The following is a 21,761-nucleotide window of genomic DNA, read 5'->3' as shown; positions in this document are numbered from 1 at the left end:
AAGGCAAGCCACAAAAAGGTGGCTGGAAGAAAGCTAATAGAGAATAGGGAGGAACAGCATGAGTCCTCTGTGTCAATCTGCCAGGGCCTCTTCAAAACAAAAGTGAGAATTCTTTCCTTATGAGGAGCTAATGAGTTTCTTTTGTACATCCAGCTTAACTTTAAAACATCAAAGAGAATTAAGAGATTTATTTAAATTACTCAGGGTTACATTGGTGCTAAATGGTTGAGTCATAATCAAACCCTTCCTTATTTGGCTCAAAAGCCAATACCTAGTTTCATTCAACAAAAGTTAGTGAATTTTGCATCTTAAAATCTGGTATGAATCTGAGAACAAGTGTAAACTGCACCAGAATGGAGTTTAGTTGGGCTCTGGAGCCTAATTTTTCATTAGAATTGAGATCAAAGAATTTTCTGGTGAGGATCTAAAACTTTTTGCAATGATTTAACCCAATGGCTTAATTCTATCATAGCCATGAAAACCATGCATACACTACGTACTCAATAAATGTTACTGGCAGTCTGTTTCTTAAATTTTTTATTGTTATTATAACGGTGATATACAGATGGGTTACAGTTAAATAAGTCAGGTAAAGAAGAGTACATTTCAGTTTTTCCTTCCTGTCATCTGTCTAGTTTCAACTGGTGCAAATGAACTTACAATAGAAGATCGATGATGATTTGAACAGAAATGAGAAAAGGTTGTTTGGGTTTTTTTTTGGGGGGGGTCTAAATTGACCTCAGGTGTATAAAGAACGGGAATGATTTCTGTGTACGATTTAGTTACTGTTGTAGAACAGCATGTCTTTAAAATATGAGCAATTATTAAATACACACTGCTTTGGATGTGTCTATTTTTATTCATTTTTCAGTGATCATGGCTTTGGGTTTATGCTCCTGAGCACAGGCGGGAGGAGGAGCCATCAAGGCCCTGGCGGAGGAGCTAGGCTGGGGCTGGGGCTGGTCCTGGGGCTGGTCCTGGGGCCGGGGGGCCGGGCCCGGGCCCGGGCGGAGGAGCCAGGAGCTGGGGCCGCGGGCCTGAGGAGGAGCCATCAAGGCGCTGGCAAAGGAGCCAGGCTGGGGCTAGGGCCTGGACTGGGGCCTGGGCCGGGGCGGAGGAGCCAGGGGCTGGGTCCGCGGGCCTCACACGGGCCTGGAGCCCAGGCTGGGTCCGCGCCTCCGGCTTAGGGGCATGGGCGAACTCGCGCACCAGGTCTACAGCTGCGGGCTCACGGATAAAGGGCTGCCCACATCCCAGGGCCCGTCAAGCTCTGGAGGACGTCAGCGATCTGAGGACTTGCCTTAGCTTACTCACGAGCATGTCCCGGAAGTGGTCTCCCACGAGGAAGTAGAAGACGGGGTTGACGACGCTGTTGAGGAAGGCCAGCGGCCGCGCTGCCATGTACAGGACCCGGATGATGACGCGTGCGCAGCGCGGCCCGCCGTCGCCGCCCCGGCGCAGGCGCGAGGCGATGCGCACGTTGCGCAGCACGTGGTATGGCGTGAAGAGCACGGAGAAGATGACCACGGCCAGGACGACCAGGCGCAGGGGCCGCCGCAGGGGCAGCGCGGCGGCCACCTGCCGGTTCCTCTGCCTCAGGAGCACGGCCATCTTGTAGTAGAAGAAGCACATCATGGCGAGGGGCGCGAGGAAGCCCAGCACGGTCAGACACAGGCTGTAGACGAGGCTGAACTCGGGGTCCCCCGAGCTGGCGTAGTCAAGGCAGCCGGCGTCCGGCTCGGTGGCCGCCGGGCCGATGACGCGCAGGATGGGCAGCAGCTCGAGCGTGACCCAGACCCAGACGGCGGCGGACAGGAGCGCGGCGGGCCCGCGCCTCTGCAGCGGGTGCTGGCGGAAGGGGTGCCGCAGCAGCAGGTAGCGGTCCGCGCTGACGAGCGCCAGGAAGAGGACGCTGGTGTAGAGGTTGGCGTGCAGCGCGTAGCGGTTGAGCACGCAGAGCGCCGCGCCGTGCGCCCAGCGGCCGCGGGCGTAGCCGCGCACGAGCGCGGGCAGCGTGCACAGCAGCGCGAAGTCGGAGAGCGAGAGGTTGAAGAGGTAGACGCTGCTGCTGCTCCAGCGCCGCAGGCAGAAGAGGTAGCCCAGCACCACCGTGGTGTTCCCCAGAACGCCCAGGGCGAACTCCGCCCCGTAGAAGGCCGGCAGGTAGTACCGCTCCAGAGCGGCCTCGGCTGCCAGCCAGGAGTCGCAGGAGACGTTCCAGGCCTGGGGGGAGGGGGGGGGGGAATGGAAACAGTGTTGAGTTCCAGGCCTGAGGGAGATGGGGATGGAGTTGAATCCCAGGCCTAAGGGAGATGGGAAATGGAAGGACCAAACAGTTGAATGTGATGCCGGACAATACTGTGTTTAAGCAAAGTAATTAAAAAGAGAAACCCCGCTGGGGGCTCATGCCTGTAATCCCAGATACCTGGTGGCAGTAAACTGACCAGGCAAAAAGCACAAGACCCTGAAGCAAAAAAGAGACAGGGGCATGGCTTAAGAGGCTTAAGGGCTTCCTAGACAAACTCAAGATTCTGACCCCAACACGTGTGAGTATGAACACGCGGCAGGTGAGCAATGGAGAGCAGGCTCAGCATAGAAAGCACGCAGGCCCTTACGTATACACACCCACGTGGAAGTAGGAATGGTGAGACAGATACTAAGCACCTCTGATCTGAGCACTGTGCACTCGGGGTAACAGCGGTAAACAATCCCGATCTCAAGCAGTGTGTATTCTCTTGGGGAAGAATCAGAAAATAAACAGTCCTACAGTGATGCTTTACAGTAACAAATGCAGCAAACACGAGGAAAGGTAAACTCTTTAATTTTGAGGTGCAGGAACATTTCAATACTAACTTCAGTAGAGGGAAAGAGGTATCTGACCATGTGGAGGAAGAATTTTCCGGATACAGGAACAGCACGTGGAAACACTGAGAGATGGGGAAGCAGCAGGGAGGCCAAGGGGAAGTGAGGCAAAGGGGAGCCATTATCCTGTCCAAGGACTGGCGTGGTCCCCAGATATGGTGGCTACCCAGTAAATTCTGAGCTGAACTGAATTGAACCATCACCTAAGAGGGGAAATAGGGACTGTTGGAATTCCAGTCTGGCTATTTAAACAGCTTTTACTTTTTTCCATATTTTAAAACTTCTTATTTCATCAAACTGAAACAGGAACCTGAGTCTGAGTAGACCAGCACTCTATACCAACAGCTGAATGGACTGGACACACTGCTGGTCATGAACCAAAGACGTAAAACACCGCTATTAGTGTTTGCATTCCACACATCTGCACACGGTTTTCCGATGCATGCATGATTAAATACATTTCTGTTCTAGTTTGTTCCCACTGCTACATGGTATATTTTATCCTGGGTAATTTATAAATATTAGAAAAGTGTTTCTCAGAGCTCTGAGAAGGATGGCAAAGACGCCCAATGCCAAGGTGTCCGCAGATCAGCAACTAGACAGGACCCCCTCCCGCATGCTCCAGAGCTGGGGAGGCTTGCTTTACCCTTGACCCTCTTCAATTAGGGCACTGTTCCATCTGTGAGCACTCTGTCCTCATGACTTCACTACTTCCTCAAGTTTCTGCTTTTTAATACTTATGGTTTCCAATTATGAACTCTGTGGGAACACCAGTATCCAGACCATAGTACATAAGGTCATATACCTAGCCAGAAAGCTTCCTAGTAATTAATGCCTTCTGAACACTCCTCTACACCACAAGTATCTTGCTAAGTTGTCATTTTCTCTCTTGCAATGAAGCTGTCTTGCTGTGGTTGGATAGGGTATTTCAAGAACTTGAATTACCAGAAAAAACACTGAGTTGCCATTATTGATATATTTATTTCCAGTAAGAAATCAAGGTCGAGACGAACTTTTTCTAAGTCTCTTCTCATAATTTAGGCTTCTGAGTATTAGTCACAATCAAACAATTTTTTGAATATTGTATTTTGTAGGTAGCTACAACAAGAGCACATGTACCAGCACTGCTTTTCCTGGGAGACATTTAGAAACCCAGGAGAATTTTCTTTTATGACCCATCTACACTATTCATGACTATTTTTTTTAGTCAAAAACATACTTTAAATAAATGTATCTCATCTCAAATTGCTGGTATTCTAACAGTATTTTACTTATCAAAAAGTAATATTTTGTTATTTTTAGTCATTACTTTAAACTAGCCTAACTTAGCTGAGCCATGCAAATCTCTGTGTGGCAATCTGCTATGAAGTCCAACTCTCAACAGAGTCGGCCAGAAGACTGAGCAGCTTGGTTTTTCTCTATTATTGGTGTCTCTGGTGCTAGAATCTATTGATTTCTCAATTTTGTGTTTTCCAAATCCCTTCAAACCTCTTCCACTTAACTCTGGCCTGTTCACCATTACAAATCACCAAGATGACTGCCTACCAGCTCACCAATGTAGAAACATTCATTGAGTTTAAGTTGGATCACATCTGTTCTCAAGATGCCACACTACCCTTTTCTGTCCTGTCTCTGTGGCTTTCTCTCCCACTGAAATTACACCCTTTCCATTAACACCTAAACACACCCCACAGTTTTAAAAATACATAGCAGACCTAAAACAACTCTTCTCTATCTTAACATGTTCTTTTCCTCAACATATCTTGATCTCTGAAAAGAGCTATTTCAATAGGCGTTTTGACATCCCGGCACCATTTTGCTTCCAGTCTGCTCTAGCATAGCTCTCATGTCTCCAAACTAGATTACCCTATATTTGATGATCTCATGGCCATGCCTTATTTGACTCCTCAGCTGCTTTTCATGCCAGGTCTGTGGAAAACATTCTTTCTTTGTCTTCTGTGACATGACACTGCCTTAATTTCTTTTAAATTCTTTTGTAGCTCATGTGGGAACTCTGAGTTCCTCAGATTCAGCTCTCCCTATTTAGGCTTCTTTGTCTAGATTCCTCCTGGATGACCTCATTATCCATCGACTACACAGATTTCCACCTTTAACCAGACTTCTTATATAAGCTCCAGTTGTCATTACAGTCGATTGCTTTCACAGACATCTCTGCCCTTAGAAATCCTAAACTCTCCAACTTCCTTATTAATTCTGAAGCAATACCAACTGTCTCAGCAAAATGGTTTCATCATCTTCAGTGCTCACCACAGAAATCCTGGCAACATCCTTGGAATGGCCTACAACTTCACTGCAATGATGAACAAACTACCAAACCTCATTGAGTACAACTTCTAGTCTAGGCTGCCATCACCTCCGTCTTAGATAATGCCATATCCTCCCAGTGCTGTTGTCTTCCTACAACTTCTCTGGTCCACATTCAATTCATCTGTGGCCAAAACTTAATTTACAGCTCCAAATCTAATCACATTGCTTTCCTAGACCCCAACACAAAACCACAATGGAGATGTGCTGGCCCCATTTTCCACTTCAACTTTTCACTCTTTGCTCATCTTTCCTTCTCCCTGCTTCTTGAATGCACTTCTTGAATGGTTCCAATATGTAATTCTCTCTCTCTCCCTGCCTCTTCCCCTCTCTCCCCTTCTCTTTTTCCCTTTCTCTCTTTCTCTGAATCCTTATTAAATGCCATGTTTTTTTTTCTCCCATGATATCTGTCCTTCATGCACATTTCCTTCTGGCCTCAGTTCAAGTAGCTTCTTCCCAAATTAGCCTTCTGACTCACCAGTCTAAGCTTGGTCCTCCCTGTTTATATTTTCATCATGCATTTAACATTTCCTTAGTATTTCTCGTAAAGGTGTTGTGCTTATTCAGTGATGAACAATGTTTATCTTCTACACCTGGTACAGTGGCAAGGCATTAGCCAGTGGTATGAAAACACAGGTTGTTGTGGGGAAACCGTCATAAATATTGTTTACAAAGTAGTTTTATAAACATTTTCTTGGAGTTCAGATAACAACAGTACATCTATTGCTCTATCTCACTATGAAATATATAATGTGGGAAGGATTCAGACTTGTCATTGCAGTAGTAATACCCTTTAGAAAAATGTTTGCATAAAATATTTCAGAAATTAAGGCACTTAATGAAGAATTTTTATAAGCTATTAATAACAAAAAACAAAAGGGTATTTCCAAAGTGCTGACCATTTCACCCACACATAAGAGCCCAGCTAGTTTTCATTGTGTCTTTTCCTTTTGGTCTAACTAGACTTCATGTCTATTTTTATTTGCTTGTTGTATGTAACAACAGTAGGAGTTTTAGAAGACCAGATATGTAGCAAAGGGAATAATGAACCTTATTATTTTTGGTTAATATCCTATTCTTCAAAGATCCCTATTATTCTGAACTGTCTGCAGCAACTTTCAATGCATACCTTCTGGAAACACTCTCTTCTTTGACCTCTGTGACAGGACAATCTCCTTGTTTCTCTTCTTTTTCAGACTCTTGTAGCTAATCCTTCTTGGCCCAAGCTTTAAATGTTGGAGTTCCTCAATACTCCATTCCTTTGTCATTTTGACAGTACTGAAAAAATTAGTGCATACACTTAAAGAATAGGATAATAGCAAGTTTCCTTGAGATATGAAACTCCTTTGTTTCATTTCTGGATTTCCTTTTCATCCCTGGTTATACTAGGCCATATCTCTGCCTAATAAGTGCTGACTTATGTCTATACTTTATTGAATTTCTGTGCAACAGAAAGGTTTCACTGTCATAAAGGAAAATATATCCAGAAATCCTTTGCAACTGCACACAAGGTTACTGATTGAGCCAGGTGCCAATGGCTTATGCCTGTAATCCTAGATACTCAGGAGACTGAAGTCTGAGGATGCCAGTTCAAAGCCAGCCCTGGTAGTTAAGTCCATGAGATACTTACCTCTAACAAACCACTCAAAAGAGCTGTAGCTCAAGTGGTAGGGTGCTAGCCTTGAGCAAAACAGAAAGCTCAGAAACAGCACTCAATCCAAGAGCTCAAGGCCTCCCCCTTTCTCCCCCGCCCCTGAGTTCCAGCCCCATGAGCAACACATGTGTGTGTGTGCGCACACACACTTGCACACATGCACACGACTAATCCCAACCAGAAAAGATGACTGCTACCACTCAGACAAGTAGCAGTTAGGGTCAGGTAGAGTTAAGTGGAGTCAGATAAGGTGATGAAGAACCTTCTAGTTTCCATACCTTTGCTTCATGCTTTAAAAAGCTTTGTAAGATGTCTGCACAAAAGACATATGAAGTGTCTAATATTCAGTAGATGCAAGTATCCCATTGTATAACATCTTTGCATAATTAATAGACATTATATCAAAGTGAATAATAGAAAGCTGGAACAGGTAGAAGTGGAAACTGGTGTTTAAGGGATGAGAGGAAAGGTGGGTAAATCATAATCAGTGGACATTTGTTCAAATGGAACCTGGAAATGTGAACAGACAGATGGGGTGGGGCCGAATGAGGTCAGGGTAATGGTAATCAAGAGGCATCATGCTCATAAATTGACATGTTCACTTGAAACCCCTTTGTACAGCTATTTAAAGGTAATTTAAAAGAAGCAAGTAGGCAAAAATAAATGTCATCCATTTCCAATGTTTGGGTGCCTTTCCCTTCTATACTTTAATATTTACTGGAATTTGGGTTTGTAAAAATGAGATGAAACTTTTAATAACCCAGGTCTTTCATTTTTAGAGCCTCTTTCTATATCCATAATAACAAATTTTATGATGATGATGATGCAGGCCCGGGGCTTGAACTCAGAGCCTGGATGTTGTCTCTAAGCTTTTTGTTCAGGGGTCTCCACTTCTGGTTATTTGGTAGTTAATTCAAAATAAAAGTCTTATTGACATTTCTTCCCAGGCTGGCTTTGGACCATGGCCCTCAAATCTCAGTACCTGATTAGGTAGGTAGTACAGGTATGAACCACCCATGCCCCGCAATAACTTAATGCTTTATAAAGATAAACTGTCCAGGGCTGGGAAGGTGGCTCAGTGGTAGAGTGCCTGCCTTGCATGCATGATTTGATTCCTCAGAAAAAGCTGGAAGTGGCGCTGTGGCTCAAGTGGTAGCCTTGAGCTGAGTTGAAGAGCTGAGGGACAGTGTCCAGGTCCCACGACTGGCAAAAAAAAAAAAAAAAAAGCTATCCCATATTTGCTGGTCAATTTGCTTTTTGAAATGACAGAATTTAGAGGGAATTGTTTCTGAATATCATTTGTAGTTGAGTGTTTATAGTGTGGCATCACAATTGTACAAATTAAGGAAGTGTGTTATTCCTATAAGCAATGTTCCCAACTGAAGAGGAATTTCCTCATGAATACTGACTAATCCTTTTTCTACTTTCTAGTAGCTGTAATCTTAATTTGAGAAAATGAAAATAATTGCAAATATGTTATAACAGATAATGCTGAATTAGTAGATTTGAAAAATATACTAGCAATTAAAGTGAAATAATTAGTTCCTAGTCCAAAAATATTCCTATGTATGTTAGAATTAATGTGCCAGAAGAAATATTTAATTTACTAACGTAATCAGATTGGGAGTATACATTTTTAATTTGGAATAATGTTTCTTCTATTTAGATATATTCATCTTTTTGAGTACTGTTACTTACAAAAGAAAAAATATTATTTACAAATATATTTGACCATTTCTAAAGCTTTAAATTGTTTCTTTACAACCATTGTACTTAATTCTGAACTTCTATAGAAAGAAAAATTTATAACCTAACAGGATAATTTTTATTATTGAATTGCTGTTTTCATTGCTAAGCAATTTGAATGAAAACTATATATTCACACTAAGAGACATAACAATATAGTATCAGTGACTTCATTTTTATATATTCTATAAATTATTCCAGAAATGAAATTATTGTGTAACATCAAATTGTAACTTACTGAGTTTTTTTAAAGCTAACAAGATAGTGAAGAACTCTGGAGGGGCTAACGGCAATGATCTGTTCAATATATCATTTTTTATTTAGAAAATTGTTTCTTTGAGGTCATCTCATTTTGTCACAAGCAAATTCTAAACTCAATATTTCCAATGCCTTTAAGTTCCATTTTGTGTAATATTTGCTAAATGTGGAAATATTTTATGTGATAGATGGTTTCATATGATTTAAGATCTTTTTTTTCCTGAAGACAGTTATATTCAAGTAAATGCAGTTACTATTTTTGTTGAGAGATTAGCAACTATGGTAAACATTTCTACATGAAATACACATGACATTTGGAAATTAAAGCAGTACATTTAATTTTGCAGAATAACAATTGTGAAAGTAAAGATTACGACTTTCTTTTCCTTTCTCCTGTCTTGCCTAAGCATCTCTTCCCCTTCCTGGCTCACAGACCACTATGTGAGCCTCAGCGGAAGGCCTGGCATGATTGTGCATCTGGATACAAGAGTCAGCATCACTTACCATTCTGCACCAGGGTCTGCTCTTCCCTCCGGCAGATGTTCTGCCAGCAGTGCTCGCAGCTTCTGACCTAGTGCTGTGCTGCTGACAGGACCGGTGCAATCCGATTTGCATATCATGTGGACGAGCTTAGTAATTCAAGAGCCCAAGGGTAATTTATTCAAGTCATAGAGGCTTATGCAGGGTGCCTCATTCTGTGGTAAACTTCGTATGCAGATTTTCAGAACTCTGCAGCCAAAATTAGTTTATTCTCATAATTAATGCTCTCAGACAATACATAGTGGTAAACACATTGTATTGAGTATGCAGTTGGAGTGTTTCTTCATTTTCAAGTTTTTGATGAGCTCTGTGTCAGGCACAATTACTAAACTGGTATTTGTTCTAAATTGCCTTTAGAGACCTACAAAACTGGAGCCTGGAGGAGACCTGGATGCAGACCTTTTAGGGAGAATAAAGCTTGAGGGTGGTTTCCATTTTAGTCTCTTTAACTAAATTCAGGAGACACATCAACACTTATCAGGTGGCAGGGATTGGGGAGAGTGGTGTGTAAACGAAGGCACCTCGGGAGGGCAGTTTACACACTCCAGTGGTGCTGAGCAGCCCCGGAAAAGCCTCTCTACCAGTTCAGACAGGATGCAGGCTGGCCTTCTCCTGGGCTGTGTTAGTTTTGTGTCCACACAAACATTCTGTGTGTTGGTCTGAAGCATGGGGTGATGCTGTGTAGTTCCCTGGCTTCAGTGGCATTAGAAATTCAGCCTGGAGCCTGGAGCTGTGGCTCACCCCTGTAACACCAGCTACTCAGGAGATATAGATAGGAGGGATGCAGTCAGGATAGCCCTAGGCAAAAAACAAGAACCTGTCTGAAAAATAACCTAAAGCCAAGGGGACTGGAAGTCTGGTTCAAGTGATACAGGACCTGCCTAGCAAGTTTAAGGCTCAAGTTCTAAACCTCCAGTATCACATCCCACAGATATACACTGACCATTGTATTGCAGCAAGCAGTACAACTCCACAGTATATCCAGCACAACATTGTATGCTCTCTGCTTCCTAGTATCTAACTCCAAAATGCATTATAAAATATGTGATATATTATTAAAATATACGTAATACCAAATGTGTTACAAAATGTTTGTGTATGAGTATATATATCTGTCTCTATCCTGTACTCAAATGTATGTACATATGTGAAATACACATATATATACATATTTATGCATGCATACAATCTAAGTTCACCTCTATCCTTTAGTATCTTTTTGATCTGTTGGGTTTCTGTGATACTTCTGTATTACAGCAGAGAAGTTATGGATGCCTTTGTGTATAGAGTTCTTACAGTTACAGTTACCAGCTTTGTTTATCTCCTGGAATATACACAGAGGCTCCAGGGTCTGTTCACTTCGCCAGGGCCACAGAGCCTGGTGGATCTGGGTGCAGCGCGTGGCTCCAAGGCAGGGTTACTGAGGCCATTTCAAGCTTAAGACCTCCCCTGAGGTTAGCTCCCCCAACCTCCCCTGAGATCAGCCCAGCCCTGGGCCCCTGGACCCCCCTCCCTGAGGTGGACTCCATTTACTCCTCCTCAGTGTTCCTGTCTGCATAGGAGAGAGGAGGGGCTGTGGTGTAGGGTGGAGTTTAACAGGCAAGGCCAACTTCTGCAGGGCATGGCCCACATTGCCTCCAGAGGACTGGACTCTGAGCACCAACTGACCCAGTGTCCCAGGTCAGAATGTGACCCAGCCAGGAGCACTCATAGTGTCTGATACAAGTGTGAATAAGCAGTGGTCTGGTCCCAGCCTCCCTCCACCAGGTCTTTGGAACAAGTCTCCATGATGTCCTCTAGAAGAGAGGCCTGGGCTCCCCTCCATAGACCTCCTCATCGGGGGCGTGTCCACTGATGTCCTCCGGAAGACAGGCCTGGGCTCTCCTCCATAGACCTCCTCATTGGGGCCTGTCCACTGATATACTCCAGAGACAGGCCCAGGCTCCCCTCCGTGAACCTCCTCATTGGGGCGTGTCCACTGATGTCCTACAGAGGACAGGCCTGGGCTCCCCTCCATAGACCTCCTCATTGGGGCCTGTCCACTGATATACTCCAGAGACAGGCCCGGGCTCTGCTCCATAGACCTCCTTATTTGGAGCTTGTCCACTGATATCCTCCAGAAGACAGGCCTGGGCTCCCCTCAGTAAACCTCCTCATCAGAGCCTCTTCACTGATGTCCTCCTGAAGACAGGGCTGGGCTCCCCTCCATAGACCTCCTCATCGGGGCCTATCCACTGGTATCCTCTGGAAGAGAGGCCCAGGCTCCCTTCCATGAGCCTCCTCTTTGGGGGACTGTTCACTGATGTCCTCTGGAAGAGAGGCCCAGGCTCCCCTCCGTGAACCTCCTCATTGGGGCCTGTCCACTGATGTCCTACAGAGGACAGGCCTGGGCTCCCCTCCATAGACCTCCTCATGTGTACATCAGCAGCTTGAGGTAATCCATGGGAACACCAGGGCCAGCGGGGCAGCAGTAAGTCCTGCAAGGAGACCACTGGCCGGCAGATCCAAGAGAAGAAAGCCGGGAGAACGATAATCAAATGCTGACTGCATCCAGCATGTTCAAAGTTAGCACTCTACCACTTGAGCCACAGCTCCACTTCTGGCTTTTTGGTGGTTAGTTAGAGATAAGAGTCTCATGGACTTTCCTGCCCTGGCTGGCTTCAAACCGTGATCCTCAGATCTCAACCTGCTGAGTAGCTAAGATAATAAGCTTGAGTCACACTGGTCCCAGGCTTGAGTGCTAAATGTTTTCTGATGCTAAATGTTTTGTGTGTGCCACTCATAGGGATTAAACTCAGGGCCTAGGTGCTGTCCCTTAGCTTTTTCACTCAATGCTAGTATTCTGCTGCTTGAGCCACAGTTCTACTTCTAGATTTTTTTGGTGGTCAATTTGAGATTTGAGTTTCATAGACTTTCCTGCCAGGCTGGCTTCAAACTGTGATCCTCAGATCTCAGCCTCCTGAGTAACTAGGATTACAGGCGTGAGCCACTGGTGCCAGCTTTAACTTGAAATTTTTGGTCAGTAGAACCATGCTACATTGACCTTCCAGGGATGGGTTTTTCACTATTGGCAATTCTCTGGAGAGTCATCTGGACCATTGCATTTGTTCTTAGTCATTATGATAACTGAATAATACTCCCTGGTAAGTAGATCTTCAGTTCACTTAATCATTCGACATTGAAGGACATTTGCTTGGTTTATTGGGCTCATACACATGGAGGTTTTTATGTAAATATGACTTTCCATTTTTCTGGGATAAATGCCCATATGCATACTTTCTGAGTGTATGATAGTTACACATTTAGAATTTCAGGGAATGGCAAGGGATTTTCCAGCTGGGAAGTTCCATTTTATATGTTCACCTGCAGTGTGCAGAGGTCTGAGCTTCTCTGTTGTCAGTTTTGTTTTACTGACCTGAGAGGTATTTCATGATAGCTCAATGAATTTGTACTTCTCTGGTGGCTAATGCTGTCATATTTCATGCACTGAGTTCTCATCTTTTTCAGTAAGCTGACTTTTCATGTCTTTGTCCACTTCCTCTTTGGGTTTTTTGTTTTGTCCTGTTTTTAGACCATGTCTCTTTAAAAACCTGGCTAGCCTTTAATACAGGACAGGCCTATCTCAGCCCCCTTGTGCGTCAAAAGTATAGGCATGCACCACCACGCCTTGCTTCTACTTGGATTTTTTAAACTATCAAGTGCTGAGAATGTTTGCACTGGCTCCATACTGCACCAAGTATGCGTGTTTCCCCAGTCTAGAGCGCAGTGTCTGCTACCGCTCCTGCTAGGCCTGGGTTGGCAACATGGTAGGGCCCAGCACCGCTGTACAGGGGTCCTCTTGATTCTCCTACACAGACTGATACCACCCCAGCCTGGAGTAAAGGGAAGTCCTACCTCTCTCTTCTCTTTCCTCCTGAGTGGCTAGGATCACAGACATGAGCCACTGGCACCCAGCTACTATCTAACCTTTTCTTAAGCAAAATGAAGGCTAGTACTGTTACCACAAAGTAAATATAGAGAAAATAATACAATTTATACATCCTCCCACATTTTAAGGAAGTTGTGTAGACGGGGGCTGGGCATTGCACCTACCCTGCCAATTACTTTTTTAATTGATTTTTTCCCTGTCCAATCTGTGCTCTATTTTCATACTTTCTCAATCATTATGGTCTTTTTCTTAATATGTATGTCAGTCTTCATTTTTATTCTCTATAAAAATCTGCCGTGTATATTTTCATATTTATATTTTAAGTGTTTATTTTAAAATAATTTTTATATTTCAATGCGAGGTAAGCAAGAGTGTAAAATGTCTCTTTACTAGGGCTTCTGTTGACTTAAAAGTAACCCTATGATTGTTGAATATTTGTTTTCATGACATTGCTGGGCCGAGCTTCATTTGTTCTCATGGAAACACTTTAAATCAACACCATCCTAACCCTACTGCCACCTGTTAAACATTTATCAGCACATGACCCCATAATTCCCTGTATTTGCTACCATGACTAAACGATACTGACACACATATGGGAAAGATGAATGTGGCATATAGATGCAGCCAAAGACACACTTTCACACACACACACACACACACACACACACACACGTACATCGATGATTGTTTTTCTACCCAGTCTGCATCTTTCCCTGGGTCAGAGCTGTGCTGGGTGTGGGGAGAAGGCAAAGCTGCTCACAGGAGCCCCTGCCTTATCACATGGGGTTAGAAACCAGTGGCATCACATGGCTCCCTCATCTCTGCCTCATTTGCCCTTATGGGTCATGGAACAAATAGTTTTTGAAAATGCATGGCAATTGAGCAAATATTTGCAGAAATGATTCTGGGAAAAGTCCCCTTTGGTAAGCATGCTCAACTTTCTTCCTGGAGTGAATTGTAAGCAAGCAGACATGACTGAAAACACCGTGAGATAGGTCACAAGAGTGTCTAGAAGGTCCCTCTCACAAATATGCATTTACAAATGGGAAGAAAGTCTATCTTCTGTTTGAATGTTGATTGGCGAGTTTGTGATTTTGAATGTGGATACCAGAAATGATGAATGCTCAAAGACCTTTAACAGTCTAGTGGACTTATTCACCTCCCAGTGCACAGGATGCAGCCATACCCAAGCTTTTTCCATGGCTTCACCTTTAAGAAAGGAGAAATTCGTGTTCTCTGACTGTAATTAGAAAACAGGCCATCCTCTCACCCCTGACAGCCAAGAGCTCATGCTTTAGTCTCTTGATACAGGGGGACCTAAATTGCTTAATGGGAAAGAAAGGGAGACAAAATGGATGCAGAGCACTGATTTTCTTTGTGCCTCATTTCCTTCACAGTTTCATGTGAAACTAGAATGATAAACATAGAATAATAAAATATCAGCTAGTTAAACGTGACCAGTCTCTGGGAAATGCACATTCAGAGCTTGTTTCCTAGAAGTGGGAATCCGGTGACTTCTGACATGTTTGAACACAGGATGCTGCGAATACAGAGCCTGAGGAGCCTGCAGACCAGACAGCCCCATCCCGCATACAACAATCCTGTGACCTCTGTGTCCTTTATGTTCCCAAAGTCCTACCCAGGTGGTCACCGTAAAAGAAAACCTATCTAAACAATTACCAGATAGCACTTTTGCCTAACCATGTGTGAGTATGTGTGCTGAATATTTGGGGTGTTTAAAAATCCGTGCTTATCAATGTTACACGGTAATAATTAAAACAATATAAAGTTACAGATTCCATTCGTAGCAATTCTATTTTCTGGTATTGGATATTGAACCTAGCACCTCATATGCTCAGCAAGCAATCTACTACTGAACTCGCATCCCAGACCTTTCCTTACTTTTTTTTCCCCTTTGAGGCAATCTCTTTTAGGGTGCTTGGACTTCAACTCATGATCCTCCTGTCTCAACCTCCCAAGTAGCTGGGTTTACAGGAACACACACTGTGCCCAGGTGGTAATGTATTACTATAGCATGTACATTTATGGTTTAAGGCCTCCTCTTAAAATATTGAAGCTATGATAGCCTTGAGTTTTCATGATGAAATATCACACTGCAGTTCAAGCACATTTTTAGTATTGTTGTAGTACTAAATAAATTGAAATAAATTTGAATACAAAGGAAATAAAAAGACTCAAAGTTAGGTGGTTTATAAAAAAAGCCTTAACTTTGAACTCTTTTACCATCAGTTTAAAGTCTTTGGTCAAAACTAGCTTTGTGGCCAGGTGCAAGTGGCTCACACCTGAGATCCTTGATACTTAAGCCAGCCCAGGCAGGGAAGTCCATGATTTTCTTACCTCCAATTAGCCAGAAAAAAATACTGGAAATGGAGCTGTGGCTTAAGTGATAGAGCTCTAGTTTTGAACCAAAAAAGCTCAGGAAGGGCCTGGGAATGTGGCTTAGTGGTAGAGTGATTTCCTAGCATGTGTGAAGCCCTGGGTTCGATTCCTCAGTACCACATAAATAGAAAAAGCTGGAAATGGCTCTGTGATTCATGGTAGAGTGCTAACCTTTAGCATAGAGATGCTCAGGACAGTGCCCAGGCTGTGAATTCAAGCCCCAGGACCAGCACAAAAAAGACAACCCCTTTCAACAACAACAAAAGCAACAAACGAAGCAGCTTGTGAGCTTTTCTTGCTTCAGTTTGTACAATTGGAAAGTAGTGCTTTTTCTTGGATTAATTTTGAGATTTAAATGACAGAATTCGTGTAAAAATTCACATTGCTCTGGAAGGATGAAGGTTGTGTGTGATAGTAATGGTGCATATCATTCTTGAAGTTTCTCCTAAATCTTGCTGGTAATTTTTTAAATCAAAAATTTGAATCTAAAGGCATGTGTAAAGCTTTTTTCTTCTTCATTATAGATTTTCATCCTGGCTATTGGTCTTGTTCCTACCACTAGTTTGTGATGAATCTGTTAATATTTATTTTGTATTGAGCTTTCTAATCTTTTTCAGATCTTAATGCCTGTTTACCCTGGAATTTGAGAAGAGATACAAGATATTTTAAAGAATTCAAAGTCACATTAAGTTTAAGAGAGTATGTATTATAATAGATATTTCACAACAAAGTAAACTTTACCAAATCTGTTTGAATTGAAACAATCCTGCTTTGTTACTTGGCCATAATGAAACACTGTAGAATCAATCAAGTATTTTCAGAGACCTGAATGTAAGTTACTAGTATAAAGTATCAAATTTACCTTTAAGCTTAGAGCAAGGCTTTTAAATTTTTATATTCCTGGAAAAGTGTCAAATCAGATATATTTATAATTAGGGATCAAAGCCTTTGTTGTTATTGTTGTTGGAATACAGTAGTAAAAAGAAAGCTTAAAGTCTGTTACATAAAAATGTATATAAAGGGCTAGGAATGTGGCTTAGTGGTAGAGTGCTTGCCTAGCCCACATGAAGCCCTGGGTTCAATTCCTCAGTATCTCATAAACAGAAAAAGAAGTGGTACTGTGGCTCAAGTAGTAGAGTGCTGGCCTTGAGCAAAAGAAGCTCAGCAACAGTGCCCAGGCCCTGAGTTTAAGCCCCAGGATGGACAAAAGCATGTAAAACTGGTTTCAGCAGATTAGCACCCACTTTTTAATGAAGTCCTGGGGTTTGGTCACAGTCCCTAAGATTTTTTTTTTGCTCAGGGCTAGAACTCTACTACTTAAGCCACATTTCCACTTTCAGTTGGAGTTTAAAGTCTCAGACTGCCATACTTAAGATGGCCACAGTCCTTAGGTCTCAGCTTCCTGAGTAGCTAGGGTTACAGCCATGAGCCAGTGGCACCCAGTGAGGTGCCTTAAAAGATCCTAACCCTTAAAAAAGTTCATTCTGCACCGAATAATAGGAAAATGAATGTTAAAGATCTGTTGAATACTTAGAAACATTTTTCTGGGAGCTTAAGAGGTAGAAGAGATCACATTTACATGAAGATCGCCAGATGACCTTCATGAAAGTGCTGACATTCATTTGGGGTTTAAAGGAGGGAAAGACTTAATCTTATAGGGTGTACAGGATGAACATTCCAGGTGAAGCATGAGGTGGGTTTCATATTGTTCATATCATTCAGTGGGAAGTTTTCTCACATCAGTGCATTAAAGCATGAATTTGAGGCCACTTTGAGGCTTTTTAAAAAAGTAGCATTTAAGATGGAAATAAGATATTTAATGTGAGACATTTATAAAGATAGGTTTTGCCTACTTTGGCTAGTTGTAGAGAGTGAGGGTAAAGAATATGGTTGACAATAGATGAAGTTTATTGTTTTACACATGCTACACAAATGCTGTACACTTGAGCCATCCTGGAGTCTTGTGGGATTGCCAGTGTTGGTCTTTTTAGGATTCCATAGTACATGCATTCTCTCTCCTTCCTGCACTATATATAAAAACCTTGTGCAGAAGCTTTTTGTGGGTACATATGTGTGCTGCTGGGTACTGAGGTTTGAACTGATGGTCCTGGACTTTAGCTTGCTTTTAATTCTTGCACACAGCTGTCTCTATACTACTTGAGCCACACCCTTGCTTATTTTCTTTTACTAGTTAATGAGAGTCTTGAGGATTTGTCTGCTAGGCTGGCCCTATTCTGCAATTCTTAGATCTCAGTTTCCTGAGTAGCTAGTATTATATGCATAAAGTACTGACACCCAGCTTACATTTTTTTCTGAAGCTTATGGACTAACCACTAATCAGTAACCACTTTTAGTGCAATTCCTATTTATTGTAGTTGGAGTTTCTTTAACATACAATACTTAGAAATGTTTCCAAACTTCAATTGAAATGAACTGCTAGTGTCTGTTTGCAAGAAGCATCCTTTTCTGTTTGTTGTAAATCTTAACATTAGGTAGAGTGATTTACTCCCACTTTATTCTTTTTCATTATTGTTTTAGCTATTGTAAGGGCTAGAAGTATGGCTTGAGTTATAGAGCTCATATCTAAGAAGTTCACAGCTTTGAGTTCAAGTCTCAGTACTGCTGAAGTTATTTTAACTATTTTAGTTTTCCTTCCTTTCCATTTATATGTTAAATAAGTTTGTCTTCCCTATCCAAAAATTGCTGGGACTTTGATCAATGTGTTAAATCAATGATCAGTTTGGAGACAGTTGACACTAAATCTTCAATGAAAATGTTACATCTGTATTCATTTGATATTTGATATTTTTTTCAGCATTTAGTTTTAATATATGTCTTGTGTCTGTCCTGGGGTTTGAACTCGGGCCTGAACTTTAGTTGTACTAAAGGCTACAGCTCTACTACATGAGCCACAGGTCCATTTCCTGCTAACCAGAAACATGCAGAACCCTGAGCCCATCCCAGACTTTGCCTGTGGTCTTTCCTATGTCCAGCATAGCCCAATCACCCAAGAAAGGGTCACAATTAGAACCACAGACTGCTTGAGGACTCCTGGAGCATTTTTCTCTCTCCATTCTGGCAGGCAGCGTGCTGTCCTGAAAGTTTTAGAACTGACTTGGCTTGATGCTTCTTGTCCATTTTGAGAAAAGTGGATGAAAGCCCCTGTTTCTGTTGCTGGGCCTGGGCCTCCTGAGAAGAGTCACTTCACACTGTTCAGAGGCCCTCATGTTGATGGAGCAGGAGGCTCCTCGTCAGCCCTCACTCCTGTGGGGAGGGTTCTCTACCCTTAGCATCTTGACACCAAACCTCTTTCTTCCCTTTTCTCCCTTCTGGTTTTCCCAGGCCTCACTGAGAAGAATGGTGTGGATACATAGCCTGTTCTACCCTAGTTCCCCCCCGCCTTTAAAGGGCCAGCCTGGGCTCAGTGGACACAGACAAGACGTCATGACCAGTTGGAACAGCATCTTCAGGTACCTTCCTGAGTCACTTTCCCTATTGAGTTTACAAGGGATGTCTTGGGTGTTCCAAAGTACAGATGACCTAAGTGCTGGGATACTGCAGTGCAGCATTGTTAGCATAGAGGCTCACCAGCTTCTGAACGTCATACTTCTGTTTCTTGTCCTGATTTCCCCACTGGTCCCAGGAGGTCAAGAGCTGAGGCCACGGATGCAAGACAGACTCAAGTGGCCACCTGGCTGTAGCTACAGCCTGTGAAGGGCCCTGCTTTCCATAAAACCCTTTGGGTGAACTTGAGGGAGTCACCATGGTCTGGAGAGAGTGTGGAAAGAGCAGCACAGACTGGGTGGTTGAGAGATCTGGGTTCACAGCTCTGAAGTCCAGCGGCATGGAATCAGGGTCTTCTGGGCCACATTCCCTCAAGAGGTACAAGGCACAGTTTCTAACCCTGCGATCGCAGAGTGAAGTCTTTAGAGAGTATCATCCCTGTGTGCATTTCTGCAACCCAACTTCCCCCATTTAGGGGCACAATAACAACAGGAACTGAAGTTGTTCACCTGCCAAGAGCCCATTTCCACATAAGGTCATATTCACAGGTACCGGGTGATGAGAGCATCCATATTTGAACTTTGGGAACACAACCTATTACAATGTTCCTGCCTCTGCTGGCATCCTCTACCTCCCTGTTGACCTGGTGACTCCTCTGGGGCCCCATCTCCTTCCTGGGCACCCAGCAGATCACTGCTGGCCCTGACTGCTGGGCCTGAGCTGACACTGTGATAATTCAGTCAGAGCTGGTTTAGCAAGGAAGGGTCTCCTAGACTGTTAAGGTCCCAGACTGTGTGAGAAAAACTAAGCCAAGAAATGGACCCTTTACTAAAAACAGAGACTATAAAGGGAGACCTTAAAATGTATTTCACACTGACTTCAGTCCTATCTCATACCCTGCCCAATTAGAATGGTGCCTGCCTTGTGATGTTGTGCATCTCATCACGTGATTGATTGCCTCCTTCTTCAAGGGAGTTGATGCCTTGGTGTGCACATTGTGTATCCTCCTGTAGCTATCTTTGTAATAAACCCCCTGTAGCTGTCTTTGTAACGACCCCCAGCTTCAAGGACATATGACATTATGTTTCTGGAATATACAAACCCTAAGAGTAAGAATATCTGCCTGCTTTGTGTGGAGACCCCAAATTCGCACGCCAATCCAACCAGAATAATAGGTTAGTACAAATAGTAACTATGAGACTGACTGTAACCCCATTGGCCACAGACATAAACATGCAATCCTTCTGTGTGTGTTACAATCCTGTTGGTCAACTGTGTGCGACCAGGCTTGACTGTGGATTTTACCTTTAAAAACTCTAGTTTGTGGGCCATTCAGGGTTGTATCCCTGGCCGGTCAGCTATCTACTTCCCCAGAAAAGTCACCTATTTACATGAGGTTGTCTGAGTGGTGGACTCTTTTCCCCATAACACTGGGACAAGACTGCTCTGGGATTTGGAGCAGTAAAGTTTGGAGCAGGACCAAACAGAGGCTAGTCTGTCTCTGGGCACTGAGGCGTTGGTACACTTCCTCAGGGCTTCAAGCTTTACCGGGTCCTGGGCAGAAGTAGTTGCAGCTACAGAGTAGGAGTAGAGCACTAGAAGGGAGGGGCGAGAGCACGGAAGTGAGTGGTCCAGGGGCAGGGCTCATTGAGCAGAGCACAGGAGGAGTGTGGCAGCAGAAGTGAGTGGTGCAGGGGCGGAGCTTGTGGGAGGCCACCTAGAGCACTGTCTGGTGGGAAACAGTGGTCACTGTACCCCATGGTCCTGAGGAGGATGGTGCACACACCTAGATAACCATCTGGTGGGAAGCAGTGGTCACTGCACCCCTCTGGTCCTGAGGACAGTGTGCATACCTGAGATCGCCCTCTGGTGCGAAGCAGCCCTCACTGCACCCCTGGTCTTGAGAGAAGGATGGTGAACATGCCTGGAGTGCCCTCTGGTGGGAAACAGCCTTCATTGCACCCCAAGTCCTGAGGAGAGGAACAAGGAATTCACCTGCCTAGCATGCCCTCTGGTGGGAATCAGCCCTTAATGTACTCCAGGTCCTGAGGAGAGGACAGTATGCAAGCCTAGAGTGTCTTCTTGTGGGAATCGCTGCACACTGCACCCTCTAGTTTTGTAGGAGGAGCAGAGCACAGAAGTGAGCTGTCCAGGGGCGGGGCTTGTGAAGGGGCTGGGCATGAGAAGGGAGGGGCCAGGGCATGGAAGTGAGCAGTCCAGGGGTGGGGCTTGTGGGGAGCCAAGCATGAGAGGTATGGGGCAAGAATGAGGAAGTGGATGGCCCAGGGGTGGGGTTTGTGGAGGGGCAAAGCTTGAGAGGATGGGGCAAGAGCACAAAAGAACAGCTCAGTGGTGGGACTTGTGGGGGACAGCACTAGAAGGGAGGGGCAAGGGCATGGAACTGATCTGTCCAGGGGTGGGGTTTGTGAAGAGCAGAGCACAGGAAGGGTGTGGCAAGGGAGCGGAAGTGAGTGGTGCAGGGGTGGAGCTTGTGGGAGGCCTTGGGGATATGAGGAGGATGGAGCACACACCTAGAGCGTC

The 21,761-nt window shown here is 44.0% G+C and overlaps 1 protein-coding gene across 1 annotated transcript; it reads right to left on the bottom strand.

Moving 5' to 3' along the window:
• Window positions 1-1,204: 1,204 nt before the first annotated feature.
• Window positions 1,205-9,403, bottom strand: Sucnr1 (succinate receptor 1). Its single transcript, XM_013016209.1, has 2 exons — window positions 9,350-9,403; window positions 1,205-2,223 (listed from the first exon to the last, which is right to left on the bottom strand). Exons 1-2 carry the CDS (start codon window positions 9,350-9,352, stop codon window positions 1,264-1,266), a joined length of 963 nt encoding a protein of 320 aa, XP_012871663.1. The 5' UTR covers window positions 9,353-9,403; the 3' UTR covers window positions 1,205-1,263.
• Between the last annotated feature and the right edge of the window lie 12,358 nt (window positions 9,404-21,761).

This window comes from Dipodomys ordii, unplaced genomic scaffold, assembly GCF_000151885.1.
Source record: "Dipodomys ordii isolate 6190 unplaced genomic scaffold, Dord_2.0 Scaffold30, whole genome shotgun sequence".
NCBI classification, from domain to species: Eukaryota; Metazoa; Chordata; class Mammalia; order Rodentia; family Heteromyidae; genus Dipodomys; species Dipodomys ordii.
This window is presented reverse-complemented; position numbering and strand designations above follow the sequence as displayed.